The sequence below is a fragment of the Dromaius novaehollandiae genome, chromosome 15 (assembly GCF_036370855.1).
Source record: "Dromaius novaehollandiae isolate bDroNov1 chromosome 15, bDroNov1.hap1, whole genome shotgun sequence".
NCBI lineage: Eukaryota > Metazoa > Chordata > Aves > Casuariiformes > Dromaiidae > Dromaius > Dromaius novaehollandiae.
The window spans coordinates 16,614,968-16,639,508 of NC_088112.1; the positions used below are offsets into that span (position 1 = coordinate 16,614,968).

General features: G+C 39.0%; 1 protein-coding gene across 3 annotated transcripts in view; it reads right to left on the reverse strand.

Annotated features, from left to right (window-relative positions):
- CSNK1A1 (casein kinase 1 alpha 1) overlaps positions 1-24,541 on the reverse strand; it is a 38,111-nt gene that overhangs the window by 3,832 nt on the left and 9,738 nt on the right. The window contains exons 3-10 of one of the 3 annotated variants that reach the window (XM_026122576.2): positions 19,846-19,972; positions 17,918-18,016; positions 15,357-15,440; positions 11,823-11,962; positions 7,574-7,652; positions 6,443-6,517; positions 5,104-5,210; positions 4,144-4,256 (exon numbers count right to left, since the gene is read on the reverse strand). In XM_026122576.2, the coding sequence (XP_025978361.1) occupies positions 4,144-4,256; positions 5,104-5,210; positions 6,443-6,517; positions 7,574-7,652; positions 11,823-11,962; positions 15,357-15,440; positions 17,918-18,016; positions 19,846-19,972 (824 nt within the window). Of the gene's footprint in view, positions 1-4,107; positions 4,257-5,103; positions 5,211-6,442; positions 6,518-7,573; positions 7,653-11,822; positions 11,963-15,356; positions 15,441-17,917; positions 18,017-19,845; positions 19,973-24,541 lie in introns of all 3 variants that reach the window. The other 2 variants (XM_026122573.2, XM_026122577.2) reach the window with 2 other exon arrangements.

The following is a 24,541-nucleotide window of genomic DNA, read 5'->3' on the forward strand; positions in this document are numbered from 1 at the left end:
TCCAAAGTCCCTTGCAAATCCTTTTAAGACTATGTAGATGAGTTCTCAAACTCAGCCACTGCTGTTAAAGGAGCTGACAAAATGGTCACGCAACACGCAGACTTTGCCAATATAAAGAATATGCTAAAAAGTTTCTGCAGGCACGTCTCTATAACATAAATCTTCACTATGTACAGGAGTAGTTCAAACCTGCACATTCATCATTGCTCCTCATCCATCCAAGATGTTCCCCAGAATTCTGATAACTTCAGGGCCATATGAGGGACACTCAAATTGCTTTATCATTTCTGTAAGCACAGGTCTGATCAAAAGCCGCAGAATAACTGTACTGTCAGGCTCTAAGGAGCTCCTGTACTTGAGAAGCATTCAAACTTTTCTCCCATTAAGCAGATGAAAAACAAGCAGTGAAGTCTTGAATTGTCAATTGGCTAAACCTCAAGAAGTGAACAAATTTTAAGTCTGTTCTGAGAATTCCTGCCATGACCAAAGCCTCTCAGTGAATGCTAATAGGACTGCTGACAGGCTACAGAATTCTGCACTGAAGTGAATTAAGAACATCTCTTGCAAATAGAACTGATCAAATGTATCCTGGGGATTGACAATTATGAGTCAGTTTTATATATGAGAAAAGCTGACTGCACACGTGGTCACGAATTGCACCTGAACAGTTGTACTGCACTGTCAAGAGATCCAGAGCTAAACTTCCCAGAATCAGAAGAACATCAGAAGCTCTATGCCTTAAAACAGTTCCCCTCTCCCAAGCTCAAAAAAGGCTGATTTTGCCATTACAAAAGACACTGTACAGGGTTCCAGAAGAAGGACAGAGGAGAGGAAAAAAAAGTATGGGTCTGAGTTAACACAGCCAAGAATATCTGTAAATGAGCACACTTACAGTGTAAGTAGTGTAAATCTCTGGATGAATCTGGATGAATTAAGATTCTTCCAAGATGCACGCTTTCAGTAGAACTTGCACTTTGTGCAGTATACTCTAAGAATTTTACCAATAAATGCATCTGAATATTGCTATCTCCAGTACTCTTATTAAAATGGATAGTTACAAAGTGGGTGTAACTTGATATAGTCAAATCTTTCAAGCCTCTTCAGGATAGGCTTTGCTACAGCAATTACATAAGAATTATACAGAACTCAAAAAAAATTACTCAGTATTTCATTAATCTTTAACATGACAGCAGTATATAAACCAGAACCTCCTGCTTGACTTATAACTCGTTTCAGAAGATCTTCAACTGGTAATACTCCTCACAAGAAGTCACGTAGGATTTCAGAAACTTGGGACCTCTATTTTAATGAAGAGATTAAGCTAACTACTTATGAACCTGGGGAAGCCTTCAAAAGTTTGACAAGTGTTACTTTAATGCTGTGCTGACATTACAGCTTGATCAAGCCAAAGATCATGAAGCTTTTCTTCTTGGGGGTAGGGGGCAGGGGTGGCAGCAACAGGAGGAGGGAATCATTCATCCAGAAGGCTGTTACTCCATGCAAGAGCCCATGAAATTCTACCAGAAAAACTTCATGGCTGTAACTATGGGGCTTACTACCACCCAAAAACAATGCAATCAAAAAGGTCTACCAAGAAACAGAGATGGTCTACAAAGTTCATTCACTAGAGACCCTCACTGTATCCATGCTTGTCATTCAGATGGGGCTTTGCATTCAGGCACTGAACCATCATTAGAAAGTGGAGGCTGATAATTTTCATAATTACCTTTTCTTCACTTATAATATGGCACCTGGTCAGAGATACTCCGAGTCAGGCAAGTAGCCCTTTAAACCTCAGACTATTTTACCAGCAAAACAAAATTTCACGTGCATACAACCTAATTTAAGCTAGTTTCTATTTTCAGACCTTCACTTCCATTAAGACCTTCACTGTAAACAAGAACTGTTGCTGTGGGGAACCTGTGTTCTTGCTCAGACTGTTTCCTCCTGCTCTACCAGCCAGCCTTTCCACATACCCCCAATATCAGGCTGGATTGAGTAGTGGGTTTGAACTCCAGTCAGAGCTTCTGTACTTCGGGGGGGGGGAGGGGGGGATCTAAACCCAGATATTTAATTAGTCAGTCTATTACATACCAGTGTTTCAGGTGAAGTTAATTGGTTTATAGCCCTCAGCACTGTAATGCCTGTCAGTTCCAGCCAAGCAAGTTGGACTTTGTCACAAAGAGTCTGACATTTAAATGTAGCCTATTGAAAATGTGTCTTCAAGAAACTATTTCAGACTGAGCCTTGGGAAGGCCAGCAGATACTTTGCTTCATTGAGAAAAATGAAGAAAAACGTTTGTGCTTTTGTTAAGTTGCTTTGATACCTGGTAAGGTTTGAGTGCTGCCACAACACATGAGCGACATTCTGATAAACTTAGAGTAAACACTTCAGGCATAATACAAAGTCTCCTCTGCATTTCCTTGACTCCTAGTCTGCCATGTTAGCTGAATGTCTTGTAATTCTTATCTGCAGTATTGGCAACACTATCGTTTGCATCTGCAAGTCAGATCTTCCATAAAAGAGACAAGACAACCCAAGCTTACTGTCCATGCTCATCAGCATGTGGCAGTACTTGTTTCACCTTCCTCAAAGTATACAGCTTGGATTCACCTCTGTTACCAGTAGGTGCAAGTAACTATGCAATCCTGGAGTATACAAGTTACACAGAGCAAGGGATATGAAGGCCCATTTCTAAGCACTAATTATTAGTGAGAATTCGTGAAAAAGATATTACAAAACAAAAGGTAAAACTCTAATGGTTCAATTTGACTGCATTTGCAGCAATGAGAACTAGCATTCCACTTTCGTAAACTTGCCAGTTCAAAGCACAGTGCCACTCCGCTGATCCAGAAGCACTGCAGCCATACCTTAAGGCCAACTTCTGTCAATTTAAGAATAAAGCAGCTGCCTATACCTTTAATAAAATAAGAAGGCTTATATTTAAAAAGCTTCAGTGGGATTTTCATTTCAAGAAAAAGTGCCAGGGCCTTCATAGGGACCAAAACAAAGGTCAAGACAAAATAGTACTGAAGAGTAGCAAGCAGTAGCAATACCTCAGTATGTAACTTAAACTTAGCTTTTCTGTTACTCACTCGGGCAACCACGCTGGCTTCAATTTTATGCAAAGCTCATCCCGAAGAATCAGTTTCACATCAGGACTGGCTGCAATAGCCGCTTGCTGAAGCAATGTTTCATTCTAGTGACTAACACTGGGAGATTTACTTGAAAAACATTACATTTTAAGAAGTCCCCAGAACGTGTAAAACAATCTTATGCGCCTTTTCAGAACCACTCAGTTTCAAATTTTAAAACAATCAGATCTTGAATATTTCACAACATTTCCCCTTGAAATCATAACCTAGAACATTAAAAACAGTCAAGAAATCTGAAGACCCACCCCAGAGCATCCAGACACTTCAGAAAATTGTGACTTGGCAGTCCACAGCAGTTCAGGTTTATTCCTCAATTTAGGCAAGACACTGAGCTCACTGGTCCTTTCCTTTACCTCTGGACCAAATGTCTCAATGTAAACCCTCTGGAGGAAGCCAGATAATTCACAATTTTCTATTTCCAACATTCCAGACATACAGAACAGAAGCAAACCCACAGCATTACTACACCTGGAATAGAGCAGAACCAAAAGTCTCTAGATCCTTGCCTAGTTAATGAGAATTATCCCTTAAGAAGTGTTAGGTCTAGGATTTTGGATTGTATTATATATTTTTATGTAAACAAATATATATATATATTCATATGCATATATATATATATATATATATAAAAAAGAAATATATAAAAATATAACACATTCCCAACACCAAGTCAGTTTCTTGTTTTTTTGGAAAGGGGTTAATGCGGGAGCAAAAGATGCAGTGGTTAAAATGACCCAACATCCCCAGAAGAAATGATATGAAGAACAAGGACATTTTGGTATAAAGTTAGTAGTCAAATTCTCCAAGGACGTCTTTTGGTTTTGTTTTTTAAATGAACAGCCAAATATATTTTTTAAACCACCTCCTTGATCTAACACTTAAATTGCCGACGTTGTCCAAATTAGTATAATTTTTTTTTCCTGTAACGTCACTTGGTTCTTGGCTACTAACCTTTCATGTTACTCTTGGATTTGTCAGTTTGCTTGCCTGTGGGGGTTTGGGCCTGCTGCCCCTGCCCACTGGAAGAGGCTGCCTGCTGTGCTGCTTTCTGCTTTAACATTGTCCAGTCGAATGTGTAGTCATATTGGTGGTTCAGGGTCCTAGAAAAGAGGGAAATACTTTACTGCAACACATCATAGCTACCTCGCTGCTAATATCAAGACTGCTGAAAACCCAGAACTAGAAGTTAATTTTCTTTGTAACCTGTTTTGGAGATTACGAATGGTATATAAATGCTAACTATTAATAACTCGAAGGAATTCTTGAGGCAAGCCCAAATACCATCAAGCAGTGTTTTTTCTTCACTGTTTATGCAAAAGTGCATTTGTAAAAGCATTTCCTCACAACCCAGCTTATCCCTTTGTCTGCACTGGGGTTCTGAGCTTTACTTTCGAGCTTTAAAGAGGGACTATGGTACTATAAATCCCAAATTCTTCAATAAACATTTCTGGAAATTCCAGAAACCTGGATATTCTTGATAGCTTTCACAGACTCTACTCACTCTAAAAACTTGGGGTTTTGTTCTCATTTCTCTAACAAGCACAAAGAAACAGCACTATTGCTCTCCGTTGGAATCGATCTCCTGGGTATCACTGCTAGTCCCATCACCAAACATAAAAAGCTTCCAACACTTCTATGAAGGGATCAATTTCTTAATCCACTTGCAACAGAATTTGAAGTGTGGGCTCAAACATCTGGCATTAGTGGTCAGATCATGCAACTTAAACAGCAGAATATTTTCCTTCATACTTAACATTGCACAATATTTTTTTGGTCTTCTGAAGAGCAATTTGGAGTCACTTTTCAAACTCTGAAATGAAAATAAAATCTCAGAACTCCCTACACCATACACATATGGATCAGCTTTTTACAGTGCAAGTTCCACAAAGCAATTACTGACTAACACAGCACTGACAAGTTTCTGTACTTCTCTCCTTGGAGACTGACCTGAAAAGAATACGGAATAATTGCCTCAGATACATGTAATCTGGTGCTTCTTCAAAGCGCAGGCCACGACAGTAGTTCAGATACATGGCAAATTCTGCAGGGAATCCCTGTAAATCAACAGCATTAATCAAGCCATGACTTGCAATAAAAAGCCTTTTACAACCCAACAGAAGGCAAAAAAGCTATATCCCATATATAATGGCAGACAAAACTGTCTGAAGATTCAAATCTAAAAATCCCACTTTGCCTATAGTTATTCATTTATCTTGTATGTCAGAAAGTGGATTTCATCAGCAAGTTCCTGGGTACACATTCCTTTCCCTCTTGACTGACAGAACTGTTAGCTGGTATATGCTTTGCTTTACTCATCTTAATTAAACCTAGTTCTTATTAACTAGGTCTCTGAAATGAGTAACAACGGTCTTTTAAAGATTCCACTTCATACATTTTCTTGACAATCTATTTAAATATACTAGAAGCAAGGACAGTTACCACTATTAAGTGTGAGGACTTGAAACATGAAAACCTCTTTCAAAGATTCCCTACTTAATGTATCTGCACATTTACTGCTATATTAAGCCCCACCCTTGAGTAGGTTATAGTTTATGCATAAGCTAATGCTGTACTGCAAGAGAGAAAACATGGAATGGAACAATTTAGTGGTTTGGAAGAAGTCATCTCACTGTAAGGGTGTGTAAACATTAATGACTGGAAAGTGTGATCCTTGGTGCTTGCTATGCGATGTGCAGCCACTATCACCTGTTCCCAAGGACCTTTGATTTGAACTAGGGCAGCCACAGCTTTCAAGAGACAGGGAAGAAATCCTTTGAAGACCTAAAGGATAGCACTGAGAAACTGCTATTCTGCAACATGGCTTTAAAGATTACTTGACATCCAATACTACAGCTTCTGTTCAAGATATGAAAGACAACCCGAAGAATCTTAAAGAGGCAGCAACAAGCATGCAGAGGCAAGCTATATAGCTCTGCCTTGGTCTTCTTTATCCTGAGGGCACAAGTAAACCATTCACCACAATTTTAAGAAACAAATAAGCCCCACTCGAGAAAACTTCTGAGTCTGCATAGCAGACAGTCACCAGGAACTGGAATGATGGCAGCATGAATAAATGCTAATAAATGGCAGAGGATGCCTGCCCTGTAACACACATTCACAGTCTTGTTGGGTGGCCAACACACAAGAAATCCATGACTGTCATAAAAGCATTATTCAACAGCAAATGCAGTGTGAGACTGGTTATCTAATACATTGGCTGTAGTTTTAAAAACACCAAAGAAAAGAACTTCCATTTTGCTGCATGACATCATTTGGAAACTCTTACCTTACACAAAACCTCAACAGGAGTGGACATTTTCTTTTCACTAATCTTTTCATACTTTTGCTTCTTTGTTGCAGCCTGTGGAACATGTAGGTCACAATATAAGAGATATTGTGCAACACCAGATTAATAGTAGCAAAAACAGCAACAACGAAAAACCCAAAACAAAAAAAACAAAATTCCCTCAGTCAACTAGAAGTATTTTACATGAAATCTCCAAGTCCCACACACTTACTGCAAAGAGAATGAAGGTCAATCTGGTATTAAGATTTGGACACAGTTTAATACCATTTGTTGCACTCTAATGCTTCCATCACATGGCACAGCTCGTGTAGTTCTAGCTGCTGCTTTTGTCCATTAAATAGACCAGACTTGCATATCCATTTGCCAAAGTTCTATTAATTCCCACTCAGTACCCTATTCAAGTGCTGCCTGTGTGTTTCAGTAAGCAGCCATTACATTCGTTTGCAGCTGAAGAGTTCTAGTGTTTCACAAGCTGCTTGCCTATTTAAAAGTCTTAGATCTGCAGCTGCAACACCATCTGAGTTACACAACTCCCACATGGAAGAAGAAAAACAATTAAAAGATGGAAATAAACCACTGAAGTCGATATAATAGAAATAAGAAATATTTGCCACACTTGTACTTGGTTACCACACACGATAATCTTGAAACAACTCTGTTGCAGCTAATAATCATTCAGCCATGCCACAGACTAGACTGAAGATAACACTACAGCTTAACTTGCTAGGCATGAGATTGTTTCCATGCTTTCTACAGCAATTGAAGAAGCCACTAAAAATGTTATTTTCCACTTCCCAAAGAGGGCCTCAGCCTAGGACAGGAGAATAATAACTTTGCAAGACTGACGTAAGCTATTGTTTAGTATAAATTTTAAGAGATTTAAACAATACACATTCTGCCTCCTGCACGATAAGCAGAAAGAACCTTCCTTTTACATTCTATAAATACTATGCCTTAGAAAAAGCTTCTTTGTATAACTGCATAGATATTGCATACAACAACCTATGCAGACCAGCAGTGAAGCATGATTCTCAAACCTTAGAAAAGTGGGGTGTGCACAGAGAGTTTAAAGAAAAAAAAGAAGGAAAGAAAAAAGGCAACATAACCTACCTTTAATCCTTGCCAAGGCAGACTGGTTCTGTTAAAGTACATCAATACATAGCCTAGAGACTCCATGTCATCTCGACGACTGTAAAAAGGTAAGTAAAACCCCTGAATTACACATTTCAGCATTTCATACTTTATTCCAAGAAGTGTGAACATTGCAAAGTTAAAAACAAAAATTAGGGAGCAAAAACTAAAACCAGTTTTGGTGCTAAGAAAGTCTCTTTTTAACACAACTAAGACATCTGGAAGTTCAGGATACCACTGACACATATGTAACAAGTCACCAAAACCAGGAGAGTCTTTTCATCCTTCAAGCAAGTCAGTAGGTTTTGTGCATGGTTAAGTTTCTTCTATCTGCAGTTACACTGTAATACTTGGGGAAGCATAAAACTTAGGAAAAATAAAGAAAAAAATGAAGCGTTAAATGTCTTTCCCATTTAACCAAGTAGTTTGGATACAAAACTAAAGTTTTACAATGTATTCCTTGTTCATACAATAAAGAGATGTGAAATGTTACTAGAAAAATGAAAATCTTTGGCCTTCTTTACAGATCTTTCCCTAAACCTTGCTTCAGTTGGAGACCAATACTGAACACAGCCTCAAAACAGCAGTGTATTTACAAAGGGCATATAATTCCATTCTTTCCTCAATTTCTTTTGAGAAAAATAATCTCAAATATCTCCTTTAAAAAAGAAAAACAACTGGTATTTAAAAGGGTGCATGCATCGATCTGAGAGGTGCTGCTTTGCTTTCTGTTTCAAAGCAGTTTGTGAACTTTAGAAGTTAAGGGTCCATAGATTTCATGGAGAATCTGCATGCAGACTCATCTAAATGGCTTCAAATGTTTTCTGTACTGCATATGCTCTAGATTCATGCTTCAGCTATATGAACACCATAATACTTTGCTATGCAGCTTTCATGATTACTAAGGCTAGTAGAGTTCACTGGGGCAGGGAGGAATGTTCCATGACCGTTTCCTCCCTGCAAAATTGCCTCTTCCCAGCTATAGTAGAGTCAGACTTTTCCTCTGACTGCCCCTCTACTGCTGCTACCTATTTTACATGAGACAGAAAAATAATTTAATCCATTTTTCTCCTCCTGGTTCCCCTACCCAGAGAACCTGTCAGGTTTTGCTGCTGCTCTGCTACCCAAGCAGGATCTGCAGGAAAAGTATTTAGGTGATGGCAGAAAAGACCATACCACCCCAAGAAGCAGAAGCCGGAGAGGGTGGAGTATGAACAGGTTTATACATAAGGCTGAGAGAAGAACACGACTTTTACTTGAGCACAACCTAAAAGAACCTGAACAAATCTGCTGCCTCCAGAGCTTTACATTAGAAGAAAAACTACAGGTGAAGCTTCACATTACAGAGGGCTGGGCTGCCATACAGGGAGACCTGGAAAGACTAGAGAGCTGGGCAGAGAGGAACCTCATGAAGTTTAACAAAGGCAAGTGTAGAGTCCTGCACCTAGGAAGGAATAATCCCATGCACCAGTACAGGTTGGGAGTTGATCTGCTGGAAAGCAGCTCTGCAGAGAAGGACCTGGGAGTCCTGGTGGACAAGTTGAACATGAGTCAGCAATGTACCCTTGTGGCCAAGAAGGCCAATGGTATCCTGGGGTGCATTAGGAAGAGCACTGCCAGCAGGTCGAGGGAGGTTATCCTCCCCATCTACTCAACGCTGGTGAGCCCACATCTGGAGTACTGTGTCCTATTCTGGGCTCCCCAGTACAAGAGAGAGATGGCACTCCTGGAGAGAGTCCAGCACAGGGCTGCTGGGATGATTAGGGGACTGGAGCATGTCTCTTCTGAGGAAGGGCTGAGCGAGCCGGGCCTGGAGAAGAGAAGACTGAGAGGAGATCTTATCAATGTATACAAATATCTTAAGGGAGGGTGTAAAGGGAATGGGGCCAGACTATTTTCAGTGGTGCCCAGCAACAGGACAAGAGGCAACAGGCACAAACTGAAACACAGGAAGTTCCATCTGAATATGAGGAAAAACTTCTTCACTGTGAGGGTGACAGGGCACTGGAACAGGTTGCCTTCCTTGGACATATTCAAAAGCTGTCTGGATGCAATCCTGTGCGACGTGCTCTAGGTGACCCTGCTTGAGCAGAGGGGTTGGACTAGATGATTTCCAGAGGTCCCTTCCAACCTCAACCACTCTGTGACTATTACAGCCAAGCCAATATAACCACTAGTTACTGCCAAAAAGTGCCTCCCCCTCCCCCTCCTCCCACCCCCCAAAGTCTTGTACCAGCTTCCTGACCTCTCAGGGGGCCAGTTCAGGGAGTTAACCCAGTAGAAAAATCAACTCTGTTCCCTGAGCCAGTTCACCACGAGGACAAACAAGTACTAGCTGTGCACCAGGGTCAAGGAAGAGAAGAGGGGTTCATTCCTCCTGACAGCAGCAAGCTCTTACGTCATCTTAGCTGCTACATGAAACCACAACCAAGGTCAAAGGGGTGAAAAATGATAGTAAATAAGACCACAAACTCCAGCCTGCAGAACTTGCTAGTTCCATTAGACTTGCAGATTTTAATCATCAACAGAATCCAGTGAACCAGTACAGAGCCATGACCTACAATTACATTTTCATAGAAGGCAGTAGTGGATTCAGCAGGCATAAAGGCATTAAAAGATTCCATCCACCACTCGGTTCATTCTTTTAGTGTTTAAATACATAATTTTGTAGTAAAAAGTACGTAATTCAATTTTGAAACCTTTTTTGGAAATATTACATTTGAGTATATACTGATAAAAGTGCATTTCAGGATTTGGAAGACAGGATGATAGTCTACATTACTAAAACAAGAAATGGAGAATTTCATAAACTAGCTGCCATTACATATGAGAGGACATTCTGTAACAGTTTAAGTAAAGCACTAACAGTTGAAACATCCTGCCATAGAACTTCAGGGCTGGCTTCTCTTGATTACAGGAACATTGTTTGCCTCACTGCTTGCTTCTAGACAGTTTAATGACTTTTAATATGGACCACACTATATTTCTAATTACATCAGAATTCCCAGTGCCAGGAGACAGGACACAAGGCCTCTAACTGGATCTAAAAGCAATACTGCTTTGCAGTTCCCTCCCTTCATTGTATGGGGCTAGCACAGCTATTTCATTACAAGAAAAGCTTAAGGTCTATAGTACGCATGTGGTTACTTCAGAAATCGCACCCATCATTTGCCTTACCTGATCCACATATCGAGTAAGCTTAAATAATGACATTGAATTAAGGAACCTTAAGAAAATTGAAGCAAAGAGGAAATATGCTCCATTTTAAAGCCCCAAATATTTCTAAGTTACATGTTCTGTTGAAGTCAGGCGCTAGAAATTCTGTTGTTACAATCTTAATTAAATCAAAGGTCCAAGGCACAGACATTCAGGGAAGATTTAACTATGTCTTTAAGTGACCCTAGTGTCATGAGGTAAAGCCATGATATTACACCTATATGTTACAATATCTAGGTGTACCAAGCAAGGAACAAGGGAGGCACTATTCGGTATCTCATGAGTGTCTAACACATGTTTCCGAAGAACCCTCAGTGCTACCTCCGCTGGACTGGACTACTGCTAGGACACTGTAGCAGCAACATGCTTTTGAGCCAGACAATAAAAGTGTTTTTGTTGATTAAGCAGAGCTTTTTTTTTTTTTTTTTTTTTTTTAAAGTAAAGTAGCTAAGCCCAAATTTTAGGTAAAACAGCACTGCGGCTACTCTTATGTATATCAGAAGCCAAAATACAATTGAGTGAAGTACTATGATTATGAAGTCTTGTTTGCAGGCAATAGGATAAACAGTAGTTGGAGAACTTGAAGGGGGAGGAAGACGATAGGACAAAGATACCACCGTTAGAATAAATACCCTTTTTAGCTACAGAATTGCTTTTCCAGTGAGTCAATAGTGGCATCAACAGGTACAAACACAATGAGGAAAATGCACCATTGTATTTGTGAAGGTCCTCTGATACCCTTCAGATCTACCTGAAAGTATAGCTTGTCCTTAGAAAATGTATTTAGAACACGCACCTCTCATGCCTGCAAGATTTAGCCTCTCGAGGAAGCAGCTTATTAGATGCCTTGTTTTTCTTTTTTATCCTTCTATAAGCAGCCAGAAAGAAAAGTCCTTGCTACAGTGAAATATACACACTTATTCACATAAAATTAGTTTAGAAACTTCAGAATCTTACAAGTAAGATCATCTTACAACCTCCAAGAACACAGCAGTAATCTCCTTAAACTCACCTCTGTTCAATGCCAAGATGTGCATTGATACTGGCATATCGAGCTGTGCCAGTGAGATTTTTGTCTTCTCTGTATGGTATGTGTTGTCTTGTCCTGTTGTCCCGGTACTTTTTGGCCAAACCAAAGTCAATAAGGAATAACTTAAAGAGAAATGAAAATCGATTATATTCCCACACAATATAAGAAATTCCAACCTCTTTTACTAGGTATTAGCTATAATTTAAGACAACCACACAACGTAAGAGCCTACAGTTTAGAGGAAGCAAAGTAACATTGCAGAGTCTCAAATAGCTTTAACTAGCAAGTTCAAAATCTTAATACTGAATTAGTTCAAGCCTTTTCTCAGTCCAATGGAATAGATTAGATTGTGCTACTCAACACTTGTAGCTTAGTTCTAAACTATTTTGTGTTACTACTGTAGTCTGTATCACACTAGCTCAATAACTACAATGCACAATTTAGGAAGGGAAATAACGTGCAAAAGTACACTTCACAAAAACCCACTCACACTGAAGCAGTTTACACATACAGGTAGTTAATGGCAGCTCAGCAACTTAATGCAAATGATGTGCTATACTTCTCTACTTAATCATAAAGAACACAGGCCATTCTGCAGAGTATACAGCCAAAAACTTCAACAGCAAACAAGACACCTTGCTTTCAATCATATGCCCATTTTAAGACTACCAGAACACTATCACAGCAGCATGAAACTCTTGTTGATTATATTAATAGAGCCAGGAAGCTGGAGCCTAGTACATGGAATCCAATTTAGGTTTCTAATAATCAAGCTTGCCCAAGGATTTGGTATTTAGCAACTACTGCGCGTGTGCTAATTAGTGTGCTAACAGCCAGCCTATCTACAAAGATTAATACAGGTTTTATCTTCTTGTGACAAGATTTCAGGACTAGACAACAAAAGCTAAGGCAGAAGTACATAAGAAGCATTTCAAGTTCTAGCAATCAATCTTCAAGCTACTTATCATCCAGCAGAATGCCTGATTCCATTGCTGGGATTAATGCTACAGGATCAGGAACTACAATCCCTATAAATTCATGAATACTGGTAAGGCAGGTATTGGGGGAAAGCAGAGGGGTGGTGATGGGAAGAAGACAAGGTTAAGCAATTCTCCAAAAAACTATTCAGTGTCACCTTAAAGGTGATTCCGGAACAGAAGATAAAACTTTAAACGCAAACAAGTGACAGATTGACTTGCAGGTGAATCTGGAGACAGAAAGAAAGGCTCATTTGGGCACACTGGAACTGCTGTGAACTATAAAGCAATCCTTGACATGGAAGTATCATAAAGATACTGAAGAACTGAAGATTTCTGAAGTGCACCGTAGCTATTTTTTAGAACAGCTAGTTGAAGCTTTTGTAAAAAAAACTTCAGTAGCCTAGAAAGAAAAAAAACTCAAAAGACCTCTCAAACCACACATGTCAGAGCAGAAAAATGTTCAGTTGAAATCTTGCCACAATTTCTATACAACCACAAAGCATAGCTCTTCCGCATTTGCTTTCTACAAGTTATTCTACTGAAAGCCACCCCAAGAGCCTAGAATGCTTTGAACAAGAGGATGCCAAGCAAGTTTGAATCTTCTGCACTGGTCAGACAACAGTTTGGGAAGGCAGAGGATGGGGGGAAGGTAGTGGGGGGTTCTTTTCTTTGTTGCACCCAATACAGCTACCACTAGAGGTAGGTATTCACTTAGTGAGCAAGAACGTGTTTTCAAACTACCAGGAAAATTAGTGATTTTGATACTGAACTCCTAAAGCAGACAGTGGAAAGCTTGTATGTGATTACTATACTGCAAATGCAACTTTCCTAGAAGCAAAACTTGATCTCAAATGCAATCTCTTATTTTCTGATTAAAGCTTTGTAATCTGCTGACAGCCTCTGATGTGTAGTTTGCAATAGTTACTTTCGCAGGATCTTTGCTAATTAGTTTAAGCAAAACACTATGCCTTGAGCAAGGGAAAAAAACCAAGCACTATGCACACAGCCAGAATATTTTCACTGTACAGGAAGCTGCAAACACTTTGAAGAATTCAAAATCTTTACTTGCTTTCTGTAATCCTGGGGATCTTTCCATTAATAATGGTACGAAGGGACAAAGTCACAGATCTAGAATCTATAGTTAACACTGAAAGTATGCCTCTAATACATAAATACTTGGTGTCTAGCCCTTAAATTTATTTGGTACATACATGTTAAGACTGACTACTTTATTCCAAAAAGTTAAAGGCAAATCATGCTCTGTCTCTTCCACAGCTATTACAGGTGCTATATTCTAGATTTGAACGAGGAGGCTCTCTACACTCAAGATGCATGAGAAGGGCCTTTAAAAAAAAACAGAATCAACTGAGCAATGCAGTCCTGTTTTTCACTAGTCAAGTAACTGGATATTATTTTATGGTGCCGAGTTCTCTGGGGAAGTTTACTTTGTTGCCTAGCTTAGGCTCACTTTGTATTTCCCGTTCTAGATGGGCAGAAGTTAAAGGAATACAATCACCTTGAAAGAAGTTAAGTTGGAAGATATAGATCTGATTTGAATGAGCACAGAATCGACTGATAACCAGCCAGCACTGACACATAAGTATTTCCACAGGTAACCTCATACCACCTTCGTTCTGTTTGTTGCACGATCAGCAGGAAACTGGAGAAGTAGAGCAAGATTTCTGCCAAGAGCAACTAGGCAAGTAGATCAAAGTTTCTGCCTCAACTGATAAGTAAGTTTGAGAAGCAGACAACACAAGCCTGTCACTTTGCATACAGCACAGCTAACTGCCTGGGATTTAATAAGTGAAGATTATTGTTGTGGAAAGCTACTAACTGATTCCATGGACAAACTCCTGAGCTATTATTTGTATTCAGCAATTTCCAGCTGTCCTGCTAGAAACCGGCATATGTCTTCGTTTCTTTCCAACCCATCTTCTTCTCTTAAAGGAGTCAGGAGTTCTACACTTCACTTTACAAGATAAGCTTGTGCTTATCCAAGACACAGCATATTGGAGTTGTCTCATTTTGATCCACTGAGCTCATAAAATAAGAGAATTCTCAAACAGTTGGAAAGCTTATGAACAAAAACTGCATGGGGAAAGAGCCCGGCTGGAGGGATAGTAGAATTTCTCCATGTGCATTCAAAGACACTGCAGGAACCCTACAGGAAGACAAGTAAACAGCCCTACACAAAAACCCTGCTATTCTTCTAGAATGGCAAGTCTACCCCTTCAATACATGGAACAGATTGCCTTTCAGTTTTTAAAGACAAAAATAAAACTTGCTTCTGCATTTGAAATCAAGCACGTACATTTAGCCCTTTAAAAATCAAGTTTAGAAATAACTTCACAATTTAAACAAGCGCCACAGGGAAACATCTTAGTAATGTCACATGTTTGCCAAGTATGTCTGAATAATGCCAACATAAGAGGTGCTTTTGCAAGGTCTACATTCTCCAGAAAGAAAGAAAAACAAAACAAAAAATAAAGCACATGAACTTGGGGTTGAGGTTGGAATAGGAGACAGTTCAGACCTGGTTTAATCCTGAGAAAGATGGGTCCTGAGAAGTACTAACAGTCATGCTTCTTTTCCTCTTCCCCACTGGAGATTCTAAACACTGAACAAACAATAGAGGGTGGCAGTGCATCAAACAGTATTGCTTACATTGCAACAATGGCCGGCGCAGACAGGCAACACCGAGGCGTTCGAGAAAGAACAGGGTAGCCAAATGCCATCCTTCTTCCACCAAGCACTGTAGTTTTCCAAAAGCTATGTTTTTTGTTTGTTTGTTTTAAGGAGGAAATTTGAAAGATGTGGCAAGATAAATTTGAACTGCGAGCCACTTCAAAATGACACTGCCTTGAACAGGGATAGCAATGGTGACATTTGGCTCTATTAAAAAAGGAAATTGAAGCTGTGCTTACAAAAGCATCCTTTGGTTCCACAAACTGCCCTTCCCCCAAAAGACATTTAGAAGAAGTAAATCTTCAGTAAGGAAGAGGTAGAAGGCATTTAGTCACCTTAAAGTTTACTTTCATAAGCATGCAGGGCTTATTTCTAGCAGAGCTGAAAATTTACCTTTTACAGTGGGAGCAAAGTCTCTCCCAATCATCAAATTAAAAATTTGAAAAAAATCAATTGATTTTGTCTGTATTTTTAAAATATAACTGTCAGGAAGCTACTGGAACAAGATTACCGTGCTATTCTAGTCTTTGTGGCTGATGCATCCTTAAGCAGTGTGTGGACAGCTTTAAAAAAAACAAAAACAAAAAAACAAACAAAAACCAACAACCACCCCAAACTACACTTAACTACAAAAAGAAACAAAATAAATACTGCGTGGTGCCAAGTGTTACCTAGATAAAGCATCTACTATTTCCAAACTGAAGCAGCTTGTTTCTCATTTTGCATAACCAAATGTGTAAACCAATCAATTTGCACTTTTGTCAAGAACTATCTCCCTTATCTCAAACCCTGCATCAGTAAACGAAGCCCATGCTCACAGAAAGTGTTTATCAGTGTATCATTGTGTGGTTCCCTAACTAATCTACAAATGGAAGAAACTGAAAAATCATGGTTTACAGGCAATTTTGGTTTTCCATTTCAGCTGATGCAAATCTAATGTGTTCCTCTACTAAAATAAGTACAGCAGCGTTTTCTAGGCCATTATTCCATGTCAAGACAAAACAAAGTGCAGCAATGCCAACCCAGCATGACTGTGCAAAAGTAGAGAAAAATGGCCCAAGAAAGAACGCTTGGAAATCAGATGCTAAGACTAGGAAAAAATTAAAATTTTCTAGTTATACTGCTAAGTCATGCCAGAAAATTAAGGAGCCTAAACGCTCAGCACAGCAGAGAAAAATAGAGCTCTACAGAGTGAAAGTATGAAACTTGGGAACAAGCAAAGTTTAATAGCAACAGGATTACATGAAAACTACCTCTCATTTGGACTGTTACAAACTTTTCCAACATAGTTAAAACTAAACATTCAGTGCATTGCACCTCTTCAGATAAGAGCATAAACTCATGTTAATCAAGTTTTCCCCTTCTAATGATCATGGCCCTGAAGTTGGCATTCATACAGGCAAACAAAGGTAAACATTTTAAATACTAATAGTGCCTAAAGACCATAGACATTCTCTGATGGCATATAGAGAACATAAGTGGGAATCTTGCTTCCAATAAACAGCTTGATCATGTAACATTTGTCCTTAAGTTAATTTCTATTAAGTAGCATGCTTAATGCATTGCCAATGCTGCCTGTCTGCCCGAGCTCGACACACAAATTGCAAGATTAAGCATTTCACTCAAGAGAACTAAAAATAAAAATAAAAAAACAAAACCAGTATTTTTCTATGTAAGGTTTTCAATTGGAAACATGCACTTCTGACTAAGTTTACCCATTCAAACAAATTTAACCACCTCAGCACCTCCCCCTCCCACTGTTCATTACATCATGAAATTCATTGAGAGCAGTTTCTGTTGTACAACATATTCAGCTACTCTACATCTTAACATTTTCCATCAACATATTTGCACAAATTCATTTATTTATAAAGACAACGATTTATCTACATGCTGACTGTTAGTCATATCCACAATTCTCATGGCTGAAGAGGTCTCTTTACCAGTCAGTCACTGCAAGCTTTAATGCCCTGATGACTGGTAGCTCAGGAGCTCCCACGCTGGCACAAATTCTTTTCATCCCAGGAAGTCAGTCCCAAAGCCAAAGATAAGATTTAACTTTAACATTAAGGTAAAAAATGCTATTACAGTAGTTATCTCAATAATGAAATACCATCATTGAGAAAAGTAGCCAAGTATTCTCCAGGCTTAGTTTATATTCTTGTTGCAAGCCTAGAAATCATCATGCAGTCAAGTCCATCTCACAGGGTGGGTGAGAGACCTGTATGTGTGTATTACTGCATTTAGCAGTAGACACTGGGAAATCCAAGTTCTTGCACCAAAGAATTATGGCTTTAGCATCCAAAACATCAATTCAGCAATGAGTTTTTAAAAAAAGCTATGCAGCTAGAATAAAGTCTATCATAGCCATTCTCTTTGGATCGTTCAAGCAAAAAGCATTAGACTAACCTTATTACAGTGACGCCCGATACCCATTAGGAAGTTATCTGGTTTAATGTCTCTGTGTATAAAATTCTTTGTGTGCACATATTCAATTCTACTGATCATCTGTAAAACAAAGAATAGTTAGGATTTCAATGACAGCAATACAATTCACTTAAGCCTGAAATAAAGTATGACTTTCCAGTGCTGTCTTTCTCTGCAACTTAAGCTGAGAAGCTTGATTTATTAACCAAATAAGATACTTGCTAAATGAAAACCACGTCTCCTCTTAGACTGTTCAAAGAAATGTACTTCTCAAGTATTAAGCCATTTAAAGAAACTATATAATCTTGGAATCTATATATATAGACTATATAACCTATAAACTATATAATCAGGAATGGGCAGATCAAATGCCTGAAACTACTTCCCAGACATTCTAGTTTGTCTGACAGTGATATCCCATTAGTGAATAATTGTTTTGAACTACAGTTTTAAAAGAAAAGGTTTTAAATACCTACCACAAAACAATTTTAAAATTCTTTTTTCAACTGTTACTCATTCATCCTGTTCCAAGCATCACTTTTTCAGTCAACACAGTTCTCATATAGCAAGTAACAACTTGTTTGTGGCCCACACTGTCATAGCCAGGCTACCACAATCCAAGAACAGCCAGCAATCAAGATGCAAAGAAGTTCTGGCATATCCATATCATCATATATGGTGATGCTGTTTCCTATGTACTAGATCACAGCACGTGTCTGTGGTACAGCTTTTTAACTAAGACATACTTCATGAAGTTTTCAGTGAGTTTAAATACGTTACAGCATCATACCCTTGGCAGCAGTTCTACTGAACTGTCTCCTAAGAGTCAGTTTCTTACAGATAGGCTGTATGGTATCATTGCATGTTCCCAGATGATAACTGATTAGTGTTTATCATATAAAGAAAAACTACAAGAAAGCCATATAGATGTCCTGAAGTTGCTGTATTATCCTGACTCTAGCTAAGTGAGCAATTCTTTCTAAAGCAAGTATATCAGTCACATAAAGCAGCTGAGAAAAGGGACAGCTGACCTTTGTCTCCATACAAATGCTGTGAACTTCCTTGGCTAAGAGCCTGGGATTCTATGACCACCTGGCTAAGTGACAATTTGGTACTAACATCAATTGGATAATATTAGGCGAAATTTAAACTACCATTGAAAATTCAACTTGAGAATCCCTTATTGTCTTCTAAAGTAACTGAAGACAGAACTAAATAGTAAAAGAATAAATATGGCTGAGCATTTCAAACACTGTACTCTCATGACCAAGTTCAAAAAAAGTAAATTGTTAGAAAAGGCTAAATCTAGACATTTCTGATACCTTGAGTACCAGAGCTCAGTTTTAGAGGCCTAGTTAAGTTTGAAGTAAAGAGCAGCAACTCCACTAACAATTTAGAGAGCTGTCTTAAGTACTGTAACAGTCAAACCAGTTATTAGCTGATGCTCTGGTACGAGAAATAGAACAGGAGGCTGAGTGGATGGTGACATTCAATGAGAACAGGTGTGTAGACCTGCACATTGCCCATTTATCAATGTGGCTAGTCAACTCTTCACAGGTTTTCACTGAACCAGATCAAACCAGAATCAAAGACTGCTTTACCTTCTACCACCACCCCACTACTGATCTTAGCAGTTAATCTACTCTAAACATTATTCTCAATACTTCATTGAAACCATGCCTGTTTGATTTGCAGCAGCAATGAGTAGGCATCTGTGCTGCACTCTTACTACAGACCTAGGTATGCCACAGCACATAGAAGTTTACCATTACTTTGTTCCTTTATAGGTCAAGTGTTTACTTCACTATAAGGAATACAGCATCACACATTATTTAACCCACCTGAAAGGAACCATGTTGCAGAAAATACTTAAAGGTTTTTAAATTCCTTACAGTAAGATCTGTACATACCTGGTCTGCTAACATAAGTACTGTTTTCATCGTAAACCTGCGAGAACAGAAGTTGAAAAGGTCTTCAAGGCTGGGACCAAGAAGATCCATAACTAGAACATTGTAATCCTTTTCTTGACCATACCACCTGCAACAAAGAAAATTATTCAGTATTAGCAGGAATCTTAAAAATTTGAACCTTAGCCATTAGTAAATATTACTGAGCCAAGCAGTCCAACTATCATCAAGTGGCAGAGACAGTTACTATACTTCTGAACATACAAATACTGCCATCCACAAAATGGAGTTGTGGAATACAACATACAGTTGTAGAGCATCAAACACTTTGAAATCCTCGTGCTAAAGCCTTTGAGTTTCTAGGAGAGTAACAATTATAAAAGATGTATCCTATTACTTCCAAGCAAGTTGTACTAAACTCTCAGCTGGATGAGTTCCATTTTAAGCTTCTTGCCATCAACTCTCAGGAAACAGCTGTCAGTGCCAGTGTAAGTTCAGTTAACTTCTGTTCACAGAGAGACCAACTAAAAACAGCACCGAGGCACTTTACTTTCCAGTTACTCTGACAGGAGATGCTCACCCCCTTCTTTTTGTATAGGGGAATATTCTACAGGAATAAGCATCAATTTAGAAAGCTGATTAAAAATATTGGAGCTAGTAATATCATTTATTTTTCCTGGAAACAAAATCTGAGGTCAAAACAGAATACATTAATTGAAAAGAGGGCATGCATTTAATTTTCAGTTAAGGGAACATGCTTCAATTTTTAAGTTTTAGCAGCAACTGAAATACCACATACCAAAATTCAAAAGCAACCAAAGCAGAAGCCATCAGGAGCTGTCAGTGCAAGAAGCCTAACTTGAAACTCATCTGCAAGATACCTTACATTCCTACCATTGTTTCCTGTATTATTCAACTTCATAGAAACTTTACTAAAATTCTTTAGTGTTATTTTCAGGTATGACTCCCCTGCAACAGACCAAAGCAGCTCATGCAGATAACTCATATACTACCATTCATCCAAATTTAACAGCTAACTGAAAGTACCAGGTACAATGGCAATCAAGTTCTCCTGTCCTATTAAGTAGATGATAAAGACTCTTTACTAGGTTTGCCAGACCATACAAGAAAAAAAACTTAAATGTCAAAAAAAAGGTTGCAGCAATATAAACACAAACACACACTTTCCATCACAACCAAGCAGACTGTGACATCCACCTGTGTCTGTTCTGACAATTCTGGGCAAGGGAAGAAATATTTAAAAGATATATATGCTGTCAGGATGAGCAGAGGCTTCCCGTCCATACTCTTCCTTCCAATCAATGTATAGCATTTGCATCACTGTATTGTCTTGCTTTATCTGCAACAGGAAGGAGAGTATTTCATGACCTCAGCAGCCTGAGAAGGACTGGAGTCATGCCTTCTACTTTTTCAAGTCTCAGCTGTGAATTCCAACACTTCAAATTGGGCATTGAAGGACAGAACCTAAATACTCTCCCTTGAAGTCCTTCTGCACATTCCAGATAGCTACAGTTAAGTGAGGGGGGTGTGTGCAAAATACTGTTTAGGAAGCTGTGCTGAGTAGCAGATCACTGCAAAGACTGGACACCCTACTGGCCAGAAGGCTGCCTTTTGTCTTTGCTAGGCAGCCAGTCCTTGTGACAAGGACCTAGTACTAGCAGTCAATGGATTAGGCAATAAGCAACTGCCTCCTGGAAGAGATTCGAGGTTTCCAGCAACAGTGGTGAAGCTAAGATACCTCAAGAATATACCCCATAAGAGAATGCAGATGAGGAGGGGAGGGAAGTGCTTCAGCCTAAGCACAGCTCATAGGCATTAAGACTAATGCATGGTTGCCTGGAAGATAAAGTTACCACTGGTAAAGTTGACAAATTCCTTGGTACTCTTGCAAAGGATTCCAAGCAAACTGTCAGGTTAGTAAAGTGTTTTCAAAGAGCAAAGGAAAGATTCTATAATCAGACTCAGTTTGGGAATTACTGGCCTGTGTCTTCCCACTGTCAAGATGCTAGTAGAAACCACGCACTTTTATCAAGTTTTTAAACAATGCATTATAAAGTCAGTATGGTCCACAGCCTACATATAGCCTTACAGGTCAGTCTAGGAGTCTTTTTCATCCCCCATGTCAAGAGGCTGAAGCTATGTATTTTGAAAGCAGTCATTCAAATTAAGTGCCTCCAATGTGTTAGTACTTACAGTACTGGTGAGTTAATTTTGTGAGTTTTCTGACTTCTACAAATTCATTAAAAGTACTATGATTTACAAAAAAGTTACAAGTGACTCCACTGGGAAAGTATGCTGTATGATCTTATTTGAGAAAGTCTGTAATTTATGAAAAGGTTAACATTCACATTGGAATCTGACACTGAGCTACCAAACTTAGGCATTTTTAGGCTGAAGAGCAGTGCCTAGACAGGCCTTTTTAAGGAGTGATCAGATATTAGTTTTAACTGCAAAAGCAACCAAGAGGAATACTTTACAAATACAATATTATGTAGAGATGGGGAAAGAGTCAAAATTAGATACTGTTAAGAAAAGCTCATGTTCAACTACAGACAGCTTCAGTTCTGGAATTACTGAACACACCTGTAAGTCTCCTTCTTGATTCCTACAAAGTCACCGAGGCAAACTGCCGAGTAGTTTTGACAAGTTTACATGAACACCTCAGTACATCACAGTTCAAAGTGAAACATTATGGTAAGCCAGAGTAATCAAAACTGGATCAAAAGAATGAGCTGTCTAGTTATTTTGCCATATGAAATCTAGGTTTGTTGTGAACAAGTCTGAAAGAATAAGCTGAGCTGAATCCAAGCATTCTCAAGTCTGCATTCTAAAGAGTAAATCAAGACCTAGATAAAACAGGGTTTGCTTTGAGAAATGAAAGCCCAATTCAGGTACTAATTATTTAGTACAGTAACAGTTCAACACCCAAGAGACTGCAGCATAAGGGAAAAAGATCAAGCAACTGCCTTCAACTAAGAAAATTTAGTTACAGCATCACAAAAAAAGGTAAAGCTGATAGAAGTAAAGCCTACCCAGGGAGTTACAGTTGAAAAGTATTTGGTTCTTCCACAGCAATCTCTCTGGATCATAAGTGCAAGCTGATTGCACAACTGCCAATTGGCCTACATCTGCATATGCACAACAAAATTTAATCACCTGACCATTTTGCACTGTTGAAAAGCAAACTCTGCAAGACAAAGTAGTAAGCTGGGACCTCTTAACATTTCATCTTTATGTTTACTTGCCAGTAATTCCTTACACAGAAAAGTTCTTCCATCTATTCCATTTCACTACTGGCCACTGAAACTTCTACTCGTATACTGAGTAACTTGTGCTTTATTTACTTTGCTGACATTGCATGTAAGCTTTCATTTCCTTGGAATGTTTCCACAGTAAATGGGATTAAGAAGGCTAAATCATGTCCATTCAAAGTCTGTCTAGTAGCTGCTACTACTGGCAGCTAAGGGTAAAGGTGTTAAAAGTCTTGGCTCTTGTTAGGAAACCTTGGAAATTATACTTATGATGCATTAGACCTTAGCAAGTACTCTTTACTCCCATATTCCTATCAACGTAAAACGGCATATAAGCACACATTACAGATGAGCACAAATTCAGAGTAGCTCAGCACGTAAGTTTTAACACTAGTGGTGCACACAGTCAAGGTGTAAAACATTATGGCAACAAGATGAGCATCTCTGAAATACCAATCTCTCAAATAGAAATCTCCAGAAGTCCTAACACTGCACCAGCCAATGAGATTTGGAGCACAGCATTTCAGAATACAAGTTCTCCACATGTCTATTAGAGCGCCATGGCTTTTTTTCTTTTTTTTTTTTTTTTTGGGGGGGGGGGGGGGGAACATGGCCGTTGCACCTGGAAGTATAGAAAGTGATCCTCTAACTCTCATACTAAAGTTGAGGAAGCAACAGCAATACATTTGAAGTGGGGGCAGTTTGGGGGGAGCGAAAAATGGGACTAAGAGATTTAACTACCTGACAGTACAATTTGAGTGGGTAATGACTCTTCACATTAATTTCCCAAACTCATACCATGTGTTCTTTCGGGGGGGGGGGGGGGGAGGGGGGGAGGGGGCAAATATTTCTGCAATCCACTACAATATTTTATAAAGACCCAAGAGTTAGCCTCAAACAGGTAGCAATACAATAATAGCTAACATAACTGTTAAGAACTCTGGTACACAGGTAAGCCCTAAGGTGTGCCCAGGCTCATTCATGTATGAAAATGCTTCGTCATCCTTCCCAGTCTTATCTGTTTAAGGCTATAGATCAGTTTAATAATTGTTAGGATACAATAAATACCATTTATGAAGCTTCCGGCCAAATCATGGTTAAAGTGACGTAGATTTGACTTCAGCTACTTTCTAATTTGAAAGATTAAGACTCACCATGTCAGCAAGTTTCCAAATCATGTAGTTCAGCAGCCTGATATGCAGTCCTACATACACACACAGCTGAAACTCTATGTCCTGAATTTCAATATTTGTACCTCCATGCTGAACAAGTAAGGCACACGATACAGTGGTTTAGAACTACTTGGTTTCCAAATCTCACACAGTCAAGCGGGTATTATGCCAGATCATATGACACACATCAATGTTTACTCAAACTCATGCTTTTTATTCCCTTGACTAACCTTGAGGCAAGCAAGTGAAGTATTA